At 36.5% G+C, this 15,557-nt stretch overlaps 1 protein-coding gene across 1 annotated transcript in view; it reads right to left on the reverse strand.

The window, feature by feature from the left end:
* The window catches only part of RNF17 (ring finger protein 17), a 100,649-nt gene that overhangs the window by 25,075 nt on the left and 60,017 nt on the right, over positions 1–15,557 (reverse strand). The window contains exons 23-26 of the mRNA XM_045567012.1: positions 9,016–9,118; positions 7,962–8,077; positions 6,039–6,328; positions 812–975 (exon numbers count right to left, since the gene is read on the reverse strand). Of these exons, the coding sequence (XP_045422968.1) occupies positions 812–975; positions 6,039–6,328; positions 7,962–8,077; positions 9,016–9,118 (673 nt within the window). The remainder of the gene's footprint in view (positions 1–811; positions 976–6,038; positions 6,329–7,961; positions 8,078–9,015; positions 9,119–15,557) is intronic.

Below are 15,557 nucleotides of genomic sequence, written 5' to 3' on the forward strand. Positions count from 1 at the left end.
GCCACCGCGCCCGGCCTGGAAGCTTTTTTATTACTGCTTCAATCTCATTGCTTGTTATTGGCCTGTTCAGGAGTTCTATTTCTTCCTGATTGAAACTTGGGAGAGGTTGTGCGTTTCCAGGAATTTGTCCACTCCCTCTACGTTTTCAAGTTTATGTGCATAGAGGTTTTCATGGTATCTTTTTCATTTGTGATTGAGCTTATTTGAGTCCTTCCTCTTCTATTTCTGGTTATTCTAGCAAGAAGTCTATCAATTTTGTTTATATTTTCAAAGAACCAACTTTTTGTTTCACTGATCCTTTGTATTGTTTTTTTATTTCCCATTTCATTTATAGTTCTGCTTTGAGCTTAGTTATTCCTTTTCCTTTGCTGGCTTTGGGTTTGGTTTGCTCTTCCTTTACCAGTAAATTTTGAACAAAAATTGAGTGCTATCTCATTATTCTGGAAAGGTAAATTAGCCCTTACTCTGAAAGATCAGCTGGGCCATAAACAAATTTGCTAAGGAGGTATGTAACATATTGGAAAACAAATAACGGATACCAAGTATAACTAAGTGGTCCATCCATTAAGGTACCAGTGATCAAATCCCTACACCTGGAAATTTCTTTGGTTATTGAGGTTACTAAATGTATTTGAAAATAAAAGAAAGATTCTCACTACAAACAGAAGAGTAATGCAGGTGACTAATCTTCCTACACAATTAAATTCATCAAAAAACATTTTAATCAAATTTTCACATATCCAGACTCAAAAGATCACTTAATGCTGTAGCATTTAGCCTGAGAATAGCCACAAAAGAATGTCAGACTCACCCTGATCATGCCGCCTACAACTTCCATCACCTTGCCTCGATACCACATAGTATCGGATCCTCTTACTGCACAGGCTTCTCCCTTTTTCCAGAAATAAGGCTCCAAAAGACCAAGGCATTTTAAATTACACTGAATTTCATTCATCATTTTTACTAGCTCAAATTCTGGAAAAAATATTAAAGACAGAAAAGCATTTAGGAAAAATTTCCTATCACTTTTCGATAAGAAGTCATCACCAATCTTTAATAACTTCATAATTTAGATAATATAAAGAACTAAAAATCAATCCCACAGGACTTTCATAAAAATCTGTGTGTTTCAAAACATACTAACAGCATACAAATAGTTATTCTGATCTTTGATTATTATGATTATTACTTTTTTAAGAGATGGGGCCTCCCTCTGTCACCCTGGCTAAGGTGCAGTGGTGCAATCTAGCTCACTGCAACCTCCAACTCCTGGACTCAAGTGATCCTCCTGCCTCAGCCTCCAGGGTAGTTGGGCCTACAGACATGTGGCATCATACCTGGCTAATCTTTTCATTTTGTTTTCTTTTTTTCTTTTTTTTATGAAAAGAGGTCTCACCATGGCACTTGGGCTGGTTTCAAACTCCTTGCCTCAAGCAGTCCTTTTGCCTGAGCCTCCTTAGCTGCTGGGATTATAGGCATGAGCCACCATACCTAGAACTGATCTTTGATTATATTTTTAGAGTACAAACATCATAAAGAGCTCTAAACACATGCCAGATGGCCTAACATAAAAGAACTACCAACTCAGGATGTCATTTTGGCGGCACACCTAAGTAAAACAGAACATGAGCATGTATTACTTGATGCTTAGATATAGTATAACACTGGGGATATAAAATTAAAATAAAATTAAAATTTTGAATTTTGCTTTAACTGCCAATTCACCCATTATTTCCTCAGTAAATACATATCCCCATAACCGATACATAGAAAGCAAGCTCTGGAGTCCGTTCCCATCCCAGTCCTACAGCTTTAGTTGTGTGATCTTGGATAAGTCCCTTACCTCCATGAGCCTCAGTTTATTCTCTGTAAATTGGGTATTAAGAGCATCTACCTGCATTATCAGCATTGCAGGAGGGTTAGATGAAAGCATCAAGCACGGTGCCTGACACAGCAGTTTCCCAGTTTGAGCAATGACTTTATACATGTCAAAGCTTCTGGTTAAGTACGATTAGTACGGGTCTCAAACACTGTTCATTTTTTCTAGAACAATCAATTGCACAGATTTATTGTCTTTCAAATCAAAAAATGTTATTTAGGCATCAATAAATGACTGAAAAAGTTCAGTAAATTCACAGCTACCCTTATCTGTAGATGGACTTACTAGGGAGCTAATATCACTTAAGTCCTGTGAGTGCTAGAGTTACAGAGTATTCTGCCGTGCCCAGAAAGCATCTGCACATAAGCCTAAGGAGAACACAGGAAGGACGTGAATATTCTCAAAGGCTCCTGAATCTTCAGGCATTTGTTGTGATGTCTTTCCTCATTATAAATACATATAAACTTCTGTATTTTTTCTTAGCCTCCAAACTTCTACAAGTACCAGACCTTACAAACCTAGAACCACTCCCACCCTTATGTTAGTCCCAGTATGGGTAAAATAAGGGAGATTCATGGTGGAAGGCAGGTCAATTTGTGCTAGTCCTGATGTAAGTTGTTTAGCAGCCTCAGCCTCCCACAATGCTCCTCTTCCATGCTGGGAGAGTACTTAGGATGTCCAGATAATCACTGATGGAGTCTCTAAGTCCTAAATTCTGCTAACCACAGTATCACTGCCACCCTGGATGTGCAAAAAAAAAAAAAAAGTGGGGCTCCAGGATTTTTATATTCTCAAAGATCCCAAGGTTCACAGATACACAAAAACACTGGCACCATGAAAGAAGGAGACAAATTCCTGGGGGGCAGCCCTGACATAGCATGATGTCAAAAACCCAATGGCTTTCTGTCAACTATTTGATCACATCCTAATTCCTTTATTCTTATTAAACTTCATTACTTCTATTCTTCCAGCCAGGCTAGACCCCTTTATCTTACTTATGCCCATCCTTGTGTAAGCTCCTTCCCTATCTACCCTACAGTTTCTAACTCTAAAAAGGATTATCAGTTTTAATATTTTTTTCTGTCTATATCTATCTACATTTCCAAAGCCATGGGGTGCAGGGTGTTTCCCAAGAAAGGTTTCCTTCCTTATTTCTAGCCTAACTTTGACTCTGCTTTTTGATCTTGCAACAATTTGCACACAGTGTGTCCCATAGTAACAATAGAGTATGGTGAAGGAAACACAGGATTTAAAGAGCCAAGTATACCTAAAGAAGAATAAGGCAAGGAGCCTGGCCCCAACAGATTTCAAGTGTCATAAAATATAGAACAAATAACTTGTATACACATTACAAACAGTACAGGCTATATTAAGAAAAATATTGTGGTATTGCTGCATGGATAGACAAATAGATCAATATCACAGAATAGAAAGTTCAGAAACAACTTATGCATATATGGAACCTTAATTTTTTACAAAGGCAGCACTCCAGATCAGTAGAGAGTATGTGGAATATTAAGTAGAAGGCTTGGGACAACTAACTAATCCCATAAAAAATGAAATTGGATCTCTTCTTCCCATCTACCCAAAATCAATTCTAGGATGGCTTAAAGATATAAAAAACAAAATTATGAACATTTTTACAAGATCATATAGAATAGCTTTCTGATTTCAGAGTAAGAAAGGATTTTTATTATTATTTTTCTTTATAAAGGTAATCAAATTAAAAGGAAAGGATTTCAACATGAGACACAAAACAACAACAAAAAAAACCCCAAAGACAACTGATAAAATTACATTAAAATTAAGATTTTTATGTTTATCCAGAAAACTCAAAAAGACACTGAAAAGTGAGAAATTGAGAGAAGATATTTGTAACACAAAAAACTGAGAAAGGATAAGCATTTAGGAAACAGTAAGAAATATGAATCAGAAAGCAATGACTTAATGGAAAGTGAGCAAAAGACATGGACAGACATTCCATAAACATGGGAATTCAAATTATTAAAATAGAAGAAAAGATGTTCAACCTCATAGGTAATCAAGGAAATACACATTAAAGCCACAGTGAGACAGTGGCTTTAACGTGTCTCACACCCACCAGATTGGTGAAACTTAATCTGACAATGAGACCTGTTAGCAAGGACATGGAGCAATGGGATTCTGACATACTGCTAGTGATAAATGAAAACTGTTATAAACCACTTTGAAAAACAATATGACACAGTATGACATTACCTAGAAGAGGTGATCATACACACATAATCCCAAATAATCCACCAATTCCACTCACTGGGTATGTACCCTGATTATTATAAAAACTTTGCCTGTGTGTATCAAGAAACAGGTACAAGAATTTTCATAGCAGCATTTTTTGTAATTGTAAAAACCTAGAAACAACATAAATGCCCATCAATAGTAAAATGGATAGAGATATAATCATTCATTGGAATACTATTAATTAGTATTCAGATGCATCAAGGTGGCTGACTCTCAAACATTTTGATTAAAAGTCACAAAAGAATATGTACATTGTGGTTCTGTTTATACAAAATTTGAAAGATGGAAAACCTAAACAATTTGTTTAGTGCTACACACAAGAAATGACAACAGCAAGTTCAGGAGAGTGACTGTCTCGGGTAGTGAAAGAGGCAGACGTGATCAAGTCGGGGCTTCGCACAGCTTCCAAGGCTCTGCTGATGCTGCTTCTTATCCTGGGTAATAGGAACATGGCCACTGCTTTTAATGTTTTTATTTACTACTTTTTGTGCTATATATTCTTTCACATTTGTAAAATTTTACAATAGCTTTTTTTTTTCATTTTCTTGGAGACAGATTCTCACTCTGTTGTCCAGGTTGGAGGGCAGTGGTGCAATAATAGCTCACTGCAGCCTCAAACTCCTGGGCTCAAGTGATTCTCCTACCTCAGCCTCCCAAGTAGCTGAGACTACAGGTGCACATCACCACACCCAGCTAACTTTTCTCTTTTTTATAGAAACAGGGTCTTGCTATGTTACCCAGGCTGGTCTTGAACTCCTGGGCTCAAGTGATCCTCCCACCTGGGCCTCCAAAAGTGATGAGATTATACGTGTGAGCCACTGCACCAGCCTACAATAGTCTTTACAAATTCATTTGAGCATCTACTTTTAGTAATTTTTTTTTTTTTTTTGAGACAGAATCTCACTTTGTTGCCCAGCTAGAGTGAGTGCTGTGGCGTCAGCCTAGCTCACAGCAACCTCAAACTCCTGGGCTTAAGCGATCCTCCTGCCTCAGCCTCCCGAGTAGCTGGAACTACAGGAATGTGCCACCATGCCCGGCTAATTTTTTCTATATAGATTTTTAGTTGGCCAGATAATTTCTTTCTATTTTTAGTAGAGATGGGGTCTTGCTCGTGTTCAGGCTGGTCTTGAATTCCTGACCTCGAGCGATCCACCTGCCTCGGCCTCCCAGAGTGCTAGGATTACAGGCGTGAGCCACTGCGCCCGGCCTACTTTTGGTCATTTTTAGTGTGGTCAGCACACTGACCTTACACTGTGCTGTAGGAGTAATCCTTTGGGATCCCATCTTCATGCGATGGTTTCCAATTAGACTTCCCACTTTGTAAGAAAGGGGCCTTGGGCTTTATGTCCTTTTTCTTAAACTTTGTGTAGTTATCAAAGAGGAAGTTCAAGGTTCTAGTTGTGAGGCAACTCTAAGGATGAACATATTTTTTGGCACATGCTTACCTCCCAGTGTGTAATTTCACTTTGTTTTGGAGCTTGGTATATTTTTTACTTTCATGCTAACTCAGTAAATGTTAACTAAAAAAAAAAAAAAAAAAAAAATAGGCATTTTATCTGACTTGGGGTGTTATTCAATCGACTATAATAATGGAAAATGGAAATTCCAAATTCCTTTCTTCTTATATTGAGAATAGTGCTCACATAATCATTAATAATTGAAAGAAACCTCATTAAATGATTTTTATGTGCTAGGAATTATTAAAAGCACTTTGCACACGTTGTGTGAAATCATTTAATCCTAACAACTCTGTGAAAATGAAGTTCAAAAGGTTAATTACTTGCCCAAGGTATTTTAATTCATGTTCATCTTACTAGAGAACTGGGAGCTGCCAGATCTACTTTTACTGACTAAGCCTACATAACATAGAAGATCTTACCTGATAGTTTAGGTACTACAAAAATAGTTCCATCATCACCAATGCAGCTGACTACTGCCTCAAATACTTGCATGTTAGGAATAGCTGGTGGTTTATAGCATCCAGTGGTTCTTGGTTCTAGAATTTTCTCCTTAAATTCAGACACCTTGTGTTCACTGATTATATCAGCAGCTTTTTTGTCAGGGTCAAAGTCGATTTTAACACACTTAGTAACCACTGAACCTTCTTGTTCCAGGGGGACTTCGGGAGACTTCTCAGATAATAAATGGCTGTTGTCTAATTTATTAATTCTGTAACATCCAAAAAAGAAAATATCTAAACACGAGCAAATATAAAATTCTGGGGAAAACAATATAAAAAGAATCTTTCAAATATACTTGAAATTTACAGAAAATATTTGATTTAGTCTAGGATATACTAGTTTAATATGTTACATGAAAATTAGCATAAGTTATAATGAAAATTAGTTTAAATTATGAGACTAATGAGAAAAAGCAATATAATTTTACTTAAATATTTTAAATTACTATCTCATATTTACATGTTATTCTCCCTTAAAATTTAATAAGTATATCTAAAATATTGTACAATGAATTAGATTTATTGGAAAAAACAACACCTTCAAGTTGATTTTAATTTAATCCACAGAACATATACCTGGCAAGTTATTAACACTCATAAAATAAAGAAAATAAATCTCTTAAAAAACAGTAAGATACTTTTCAGATATTAGGTATTAGTGGTAATATATTGTATTTACTCAATTTTTCTACTTCATGTTAATTCCCTTCCAATTCAAAAACAGTATGCCTACTATGCAAACAAATAAAATCCTAGAAGGAAATATTAACACTGGTTATGTTTTAGCTGAATTATAGCAGGTTTTTGTTTCTTATAGTTTCCTGTACTTTCAAAAGGAAGCAAGCATTAATGAAACAAGTTATATAATTCCCTCAACTAACCGCAAGCCCCCCCATCTTCCCACCCCCACCCCTGCCTTTTAAGATAGCTAGCAGTTTTAGTGTCGTAAGAGCAGTAAAGAACATCACAACTGCTGGCAGAAAATGTCACTAATATTAACTTGCCTGGCATTTTCCACTTAAACATTTCTTTTATCAAGAGAACTGCTTTATCCTAAAGGCAACGAACCCAAAAGAGACAAGTGTGAGAGCAGGGATGTGGCACCTAGGTACTCCGACGCCCAGGCAACTCAGGCAGCACCTACCATACCTAGCCAACTACTTCATGTCCCACTTTATTTCTGATTTCTCATTCTCTTTTCATTTCATCAAGACTGAGGGCCTGGTCTAAATAAGGTAAGATATAATTTAAGACAACCATATCTAAGGAGACCCGGCCACGTATGGTAGGAAGTGGCTACCTGGGACATGTGTTTGCGATTCCAGATACTTCTACGTCTCTAGAAGGGCCACGGCAATAGCCTGATCCTGTCCCCTGAATGAGAGGTGCTTAAACCCCAAACTTAGTACCTTAAACGATCTTTAAATATAAATATTGCTCAATTACTTTTTCTGCTACTCATTCCTATTTCATAAAAATACATTTTAGTATATACCTACTGGAATTTCTAAAATGAACCTTAAACATTTCTGCCTTTGGCACCCAGTATACAATTCTCTTTTTCTTTGGTTTAAGTGTAAATGTCAAAGGAAAGGGGAAATTATAAAAGCAAATATGTCAGTATGGGGTTTAAGTGTGCAAGAGCTGATAGGCCCGAATAAACCAATGAGCAATTCTAAGGGAATCTGTCTTTGAGCTGGCTCCTCGGGGTTAGTTTATAAATCTTTAAGAGTAAATGATACAATTCAGGTTCAAAGGCACACATATAAGAAGATTTGCACAGGTAAATAAGAAGTAACCATTGCAAACTGATATCAAAAATTTTTTTTTTAAAGTCTGTACCTCCTTTCTCTCAAAGCCAAACCCTTTTTAATCAAATATTTAGAAACATCAACACGCTCTCCTTTTTCATCTCTGCAAAAAATTTTCACAGGTAGTGGCCATGTTTTGTTGTTTTCCTGCAGTAATTTAAGAGCAGAGTAAATATGAGACACAAAAGTGAAATCTTCTTCATAAACAATGTACATTTCATAGGCACTTTGTATTTCTCAAAGCAAGAAAAAAAATTTTGTCAGTAATTTTGATCTGTAAATATATCAGAGAGAATATAGCATGGAAGAAAGTCAATGGAGACATAGTTGTTTTGTGAAGTGTATCGGGAAACCTCACTGTCAAGGTGAAGCTTCCCCCAAAAAGAAAAAAATTTTAAACTTTTTTTTCAATCCCAGAATTGAGGGCTGGGAGGAGCACACACCACCAGTTAATAAGTTTCTGTATTCCCCTAAGCTCTTAGCAAATTATAGAATCAAAATATATTTTCCAAGGCATACCTTTTTCTCCTACAAAAAATAAAAGAACTGCAAAATATATATTCTACTTGATATGGGAGAAATTATAAAAAGGGAGAAAGTCCCTATGGAAAGAAAAAAGTAACATAAAAATGAATTATATAAGAAAATTCTAATCATTAATGCAATAAAACATATTTAAATTAGAAAAAAGTAAAGGAAGCAAAGTATTTTTATGTGTTCTGAAAAGATATATGCCTCTTCTCAAATCCATACTCTCACACAATTTTATGATACACAGTTAATATTATTTCACTAAAAACCTAACTTTCCAGTTTAGCAAAAGAATGGGTTTCAAAAGACACTCTATCATACATGTTACATTTTTAACATGCAAATTATCAACTCAAGAATGTCACTTTGACTCATTCACACAATCATTTGTGATACACCTATTATCAAACAGGCATTATACCTTGAAACAAAACCAACAAAGTTTGCAACAAAATCCAAATAGTTTGCTGTTATTTCCTCAACTAGAAAGAAAATAAATGGAATTGGTGGAAACATCAATAAAATCATCAGTAATATCTGTTGTAACTTGTTACCCCACTATCTGCCTGTAAGATCATTGTTGCTACAGCTCCAGTCAGGTACAATGAAAGACAGTCACAAGCTGTCGCTGTCCACTTGTCACTCCCACCAGTTGGTCTAAAACAAAAAACAATGACAACTTGTTTTTTAATAGCATAGGACACTGAAATATATAAGAAATACTAAATACACACACACTCATTGTTTAAAGCACCTAAATACGTAGTGAGAAATCAACTTAAACATGGATCCATGTTATTTTCACAATTTTCTTCCCCACTCTCAAGTCTTTCTTGATTCCTCTATTCTACTTAGGGCCCATATTACATGCTAATTTATTTATGTATATCTATTCTTCAGCTACACTGAGGACCCCTAAAGAGTAAGTTATGTTTTAAGCACTTTTTAAAGTCATTATGTACATTTCATATGTCAACTAGACTATAAACTCAGAGAGCAGGGATGATATTTATGTCCATAATCATATTCCCTAATGCCTAGTATAGTGCCTGGCACATAGAAGGTACTCCAGAAATATTTAACGGAAAGGAAAAAAAGTCCCTTTGCAATGATGATTCCATTGCCCATTTCTGGAAGTTTTCTGGAATTCAAATCTAATTTGAATCACTATCCATAAAAATCAGCCTCAATAGTTTACAGAAATTTTACTTGTTGTTTATTGTTGATGTAATTGTTGATTCAATAAAATTATTTAAATTGTTTGATAGATATGGCCATGCAATTTTAAATGAGTATAAAAATTCACAGATCAGCACCTAATTCTTTGGCAAACACTGAATGGCAGACAGTAATGCATAGTGGAAAAATGCTCAATAAATGTTTGACAGATCAATAAAAAGTGACATGTCCAAGGTCAGGCGTGGTGCTCATGACTGTAATCCTAACACTCTGGGAGACTGAAGCGGGAGGACTGCTTGAGGTCAGGAGTTTGAGACCAGCCTGAGCAAGAGACCCCACCTCTATTAAAAATAGAAAAAATTAGCCGGGCATGGTGGCGCATGCCTGTCATCCCAGCTACTTGGGAGGCTGAGGCAGGAGGATGGCTTGAGCCCAGGATTTTGAGGTTGCTGTGAGCTAGGATGATGCCCCTGCACTCTAGCCTGGATGACAGAGTGAGACTCTGTCTCTAAGAACAAACAAAAACAATAACAAAAGTGATATATCCAACTTCATCATCCATGATAATCTGCAGAATTGAAACTGAGTGACTTCAGACGTTTCTAACCATCAAATCTACCCCCAAAGAATAAAGAACTAGTACCAGAGAAGAGATTACAGGGAACATAATGCAGGCTCTAAAGGCTCTCTAAAGCTGGTTTCTAGATCCAGTTTCTTTGAGCTGACCCATTAACTCAGCCAATAACTAATCTGGTCAGTTTTTTTTTCTTTTCTTCTTAAGTGACAGGGTCTCACTGTGTTGCCCAGGCTGGCTTTGAACTCTGGGGCTCAAGCAATCCTCCTGCCTCAGCCTCCTGAGTCACTGGGACTACAGGCATGCACTGTCACACCCAGCTTAATCTGATCAATCTTTTCAAGTTAAACGTTTTATATGAGTGAACTAACCAAATCAACGGGGCACACAGTTTGATCAAATAGGATTTGGTAAATGTGCTACACTATTATCAAGACCAGAGAAATTTCTTATGAGCTAAGGAAACTTAAATTACTAGTAACTCTTAGAATTGGTTATGGTTTAATTTATTGTGATGGTATACAAATAAAAATCAGTGTAACATTAAGGTTATCCTGTGACTTATTATGGATATACATATTATAAATATTTTGTGGATATCTGTAGGTATTCACATTTAAAAAATGTATGGATACAGAATGTCAGTTGGGAGAGATGAAAAAGTTCTAGAGATGAATGGCAGCACAAGCTGCACAATAATGTGAATGTTCTTAATGTCATAGAACTATACACTTACAAATGCAAATTTTATGTAATGTCTATCACAATAAAAACAATCTATGGACAAGGATTTCTTAGAAAGGCAGTAAAACAAAGCAGTCAGAGCTCCAGCTCTGGATTCAGACCTTGTAATCCTACCTCAACAGTCAGCAGATGTTTTATCCTGGATAATAAAATACTTAACCTCTCAAAGATTCAATTTCCCTATCTGTAAGTAATATCTACACCTTCAAGGTGTTTTGTGAGGATTAAGTGAAATAGTGCCTGTAAGGTAATCAATACAGAGTCTAGAAGTGTGGAGGGTTAGCTATTATTACTAGACTCTTAAAATGATGGTATTCTATTCCAGTGCATAAGACATAATTCAAGCTGTGCATCAGAAACACATTCTCTACAATATTAGGTACAATTAAGGCATTGATAGAATTCTGTTCAATTATTCTGACTGAACCACTTAAGGTGAAAGTGAAAACTAGGATAGGATTTTTTATATAGTACAGGCCTGAAATTTCCATTCCGGGGCACTGAAGGGATTTATAGAAATGATCACACCATCACTATCAGTGATCATGAGAGGTACCCACAAGACTGGAGAATGGTCCGTGCAAACAGGTAGAAACTACCACTGATGAACTCTTCAAGAACATTCAAGTCCATGAGCACTCAGAACAGAAAGGGCTATATATTCTGATTTTGTCAATGTCAGAGATTCAAATAACATGCAGTTTGCTGCCTTCAAATTAGGGAGCAAATTTGAGACAATCCACAACCACAAACTGCCCTGAATGATAACTATGGTAGCACATCAAAGGAATAGGAAATGGTCTACTGGTAGGTTTGAATAATGATAGAGCTGCTGCTTCCCACTATGTAAAATATTATCTCGTACTCTATGGTGAATAGGAGCTAAGATTTATTTAACAAAAGTTAATGACTGTTTTGAACCTCTGGAAGGAAAGCCAATTATTTTTGGCAATATTGTTACCTCAGTGACTATATATTCTGATTTTTGTCAATGTCAGAGATTCAAATTTTTATGAGATCTACTGTTTTTAAAAAATGTTAATATTTCAAATTAAAAAATTCTGCAGGCCAAGTATATAATACATGTTAATTGGATGTGGCCAATAAACTATAGACTACTACCTCTGATAGGGGGATGCTTCCAAATTTACAGATAACATTAGACAGGACAGCCCTAGACACTGAATAACAAAAATATTTGAATTTCAAAACCCATTAAATGAAATTTGACAGGAATAAATATAAAATTCCATATTTAGGTAAAAAATTAATTATTTAGGTGTATAAAAAGATACAGTTTCATAAGAGCTTCAAGGAAAAAAGAGCAAGTGCCACCACTCTATGGAAGGAAGCCCTTCTAAACAGAAAGGCATGGTAAGGACGTCAGGCCTGTCCTGCTCCTTCAGCTCAGGGGCTGGAGCTTGGGTTGAAAACCCTGATCTGTCTCAGGTCATGTTAACTTCTTTGGAGCACATGGGGCGTGACAATTCTGGTATAGTCAATGAATGAGTAGACTGACATGCCTGGCACCTTTTACAGAACCATCCTTTAGCAAAACTGAAACTTGAAAAGAGTTACAGCTTCTGACTAGTACTCCACAGCTCAACGTGAGTTCAGTGAACACTGCTTTAGAAAGCCAGTCCAACCCAAATCAGTACCCCCAGAATGCAAATCAATACAGGTTGCATTAACCAAAGTGTAAATTAACAGAATCACGTTTATAGTTTTAGTGAGATCTCAGGATATACCTGAAATATTTCTTCCAACTTAAACCAGAAAACATTTAGAGAAGGCAAGCAGGACAATCTAGATATCATGCCATTTTAGTACTACCTGAGAAAAACAGAAGATAGTCTGGAAGAATAAAAGTCTTAGTGCAACATGATATCTACATTTCAATAGCTGCTGATCAGAGGAGTCAAGAGGTTTGTACTATAGGCAAAATTAGGATGTGTGGAAGGTAGAGGAAGGCCCATTTTAATGCAATGTAAGGAAAGCTTAGCAACTATGATTATCTAATGAAGAAACAAGCTCGCTTGAGAATCATGCTCCATAGCACTGGAAGTTTTCAAGCAGGTCTTAAATATCCACTTACCAGAACTTACTACGGTGATGCTTCTAAGCTCTTTGGATTCCAAGTCTAAGATTCTGTAATTCATTTTACAAAGACATTGGCTTTACTGCCACAGATTTAACAATGAAGGAAAGTCCCCTAGAAGCAGGAATTTGCCACTTCTATATTTTTTAAAAAGAAATCTGGCCGGGCGCGGTGGCTCACGCCTGTAATCCTAGCTCTGGGAGGCCGAGGCGGGTGGATCGCTCGAGGTCAGGAGTTCGAGACCAGCCTGAGCAAGAGTGAGACCCCGTCTCTACTAAAAATAGAAAGAAATTATCTGGCCAACTAAAAATATATATACAAAAAAAAATTAGCCGGGCATGGTGGCTCATGCCTGTAGTCCCAGCTACTTGGGAGGCTGAGGCAGTAGGATGGCTTGAGCCCAGGAGTTTGAGGTTGCTGTGAGCTAGGCTGACACCACGGCACTCACTCTAGCCCGGGCAACAAAGTGAGACTCTGTCTCAAAAAAAAAAAAAAAAAAAAAAAAATCTTAATATATATCCATGGTAAATACTCTCTTGGCAGGCCAGGTGTGGTGGCTCACACCTATAATCCTAGCACAGGCAACAGAGTGAGACCCTGTCTCAAAAAAAAAAAAACAAAAAACTTTCTTGGCTTCTTTCCAGGCTGGGAAAACCAGAAAATGAAGATCAACACTGAGATCTACGAAGAGTCCTATTTGGGTTTTAACAAAACAGTAACATTTTCCTCCTAAAAGTCTATTTAGAACAAGGCTTTCCTATATTCCTTTAAGCTGTATCTTATTTACAGATTTTTCTTAATAGTTGATGATTTGTGATTATTTGAAGCCAGTCCCAGATATCACATCATTTCATTTATAAAGAGTTTAGTTTGCATTTCCAAAAGATAAGTCTTTTAAAATAAAAATAACCATGGTGCTAAAAAATTCCTTAATATAAGCTCTTCAGATGGTAATTGCATTTTCCTGGTATTTTCAAAAACAGTAGGCCGGGCGTGGTGGCTCACGCCTGTAATCCTAGCATTCTGGGAGGCCGAGGCGGGTGGATCGCTTGAGGTCAGGAGTTCGAGACCAGCCTGAGCGAGACCCCATCTCTACTAAAAATAGAAACAAATTAGCTGACCAACTAAAATATATATAGAAAAAAATTAGCCGGGCATGGTGGCGCATGCCTGTAGTCCCAGCTACTCGGGAGGCTGAGGCAGTAGGATTGCTTGAGCCCAGGAGTTTGAGGTTGCTGTGAGCTAGGCTGACGCCACGGCACTCACTCTAGCCAGGGCAACAAAGTGACACTCTGTCTCAAAAAAAAAAAAAAAACAAAAAAAAACAGTTTACACTGGTAAGCAAAGTCCACACATTGTTAACAGTTGATAAATGTCTTGCAATTTTCTGTTGAAGAAAATGAATATTTGTTCTGCAGTTTCTAAGGTATGGATTTAGCTGATTGCATTCCCATGGTGTTGAACATGTTCCTTTGCCCTTGTATTTCCTTTAAATTCAGTTAGGTTGAGTCCTGATTGGATTCAGGTTTGCATTTTTCTTTTTCAGCAACACCGTTTAAAGGTGATGCTGTGTACTTCCATCAGGAGATACATGTCTGGTTCTCTCTTTTTGTGATGTTTGCAGCCACTGACAGTCATTGTCTAGATCTTTTAGTTTATTTGGGGTTGTAAAATGGTGGTATTTTAATGATATCACTTTTCCTCAGTGCGTTAGTTGGAATACTTATAAAGAACAACTTTGTGTTTATGAACTACTTGATTGTCCTCAACAGTTTATACTGGAAAAGCAAGGTAAATGCTCATTTCCTTTATTTAGCAGTTTTCAGAATAATGAGGTGGTTCCCTCTAAAATATGACCAATGAGTTTTTAATCACTATGAACTTATACCAAATGCTTTTAATACATTACAATTATCCTCTTGGTGCTCAAATGTCCCATCTTGGTCAGTGGAAGTTTATTCAGGTTGGCTACTGAGTCCTTTTGTCACAACCCCAATAAGTTTTTATAGCTTTCTTGATTGACCATGACAAGATACTCTAGGTTCATATGGTACATTTCCTTTCCAAGAGCTGGAATCAGACATTTTCCCAAGGAGTACTAGTGTCTTGTAGTCAGAAACAGTATTTAGAGACTAAAGTTTATACAACAGAATAGCTGATTGCTACTGAGTCATTCATGTTATGAGGCTAGAAAATACATATTTTTACAATTAAAATGCCTCATAAATTAGTATTGATATTTCTAATTCAAAATGAGGACTACAGGGTAAATTAACCTTATTTTACATCTTTATTATCTATCAACCATACCAGTTTTTAATAGTATGTACATAATTACTATTTTTTCTCTTTTTTAAATTTACTTACCTGCACAAGTGTGTGAACATATAATTACTACTTTGATTTAACCCATAATGTACACATAATAGCTTCAGAATAACAATACCAACACTACAACCAACTTTGGGATTATCGAAAACAGCTGTTGATTGGTGGGGGAG

This window comes from Lemur catta, chromosome 13 (assembly GCF_020740605.2).
Source record: "Lemur catta isolate mLemCat1 chromosome 13, mLemCat1.pri, whole genome shotgun sequence".
Taxonomy (NCBI): domain Eukaryota; kingdom Metazoa; phylum Chordata; class Mammalia; order Primates; family Lemuridae; genus Lemur; species Lemur catta.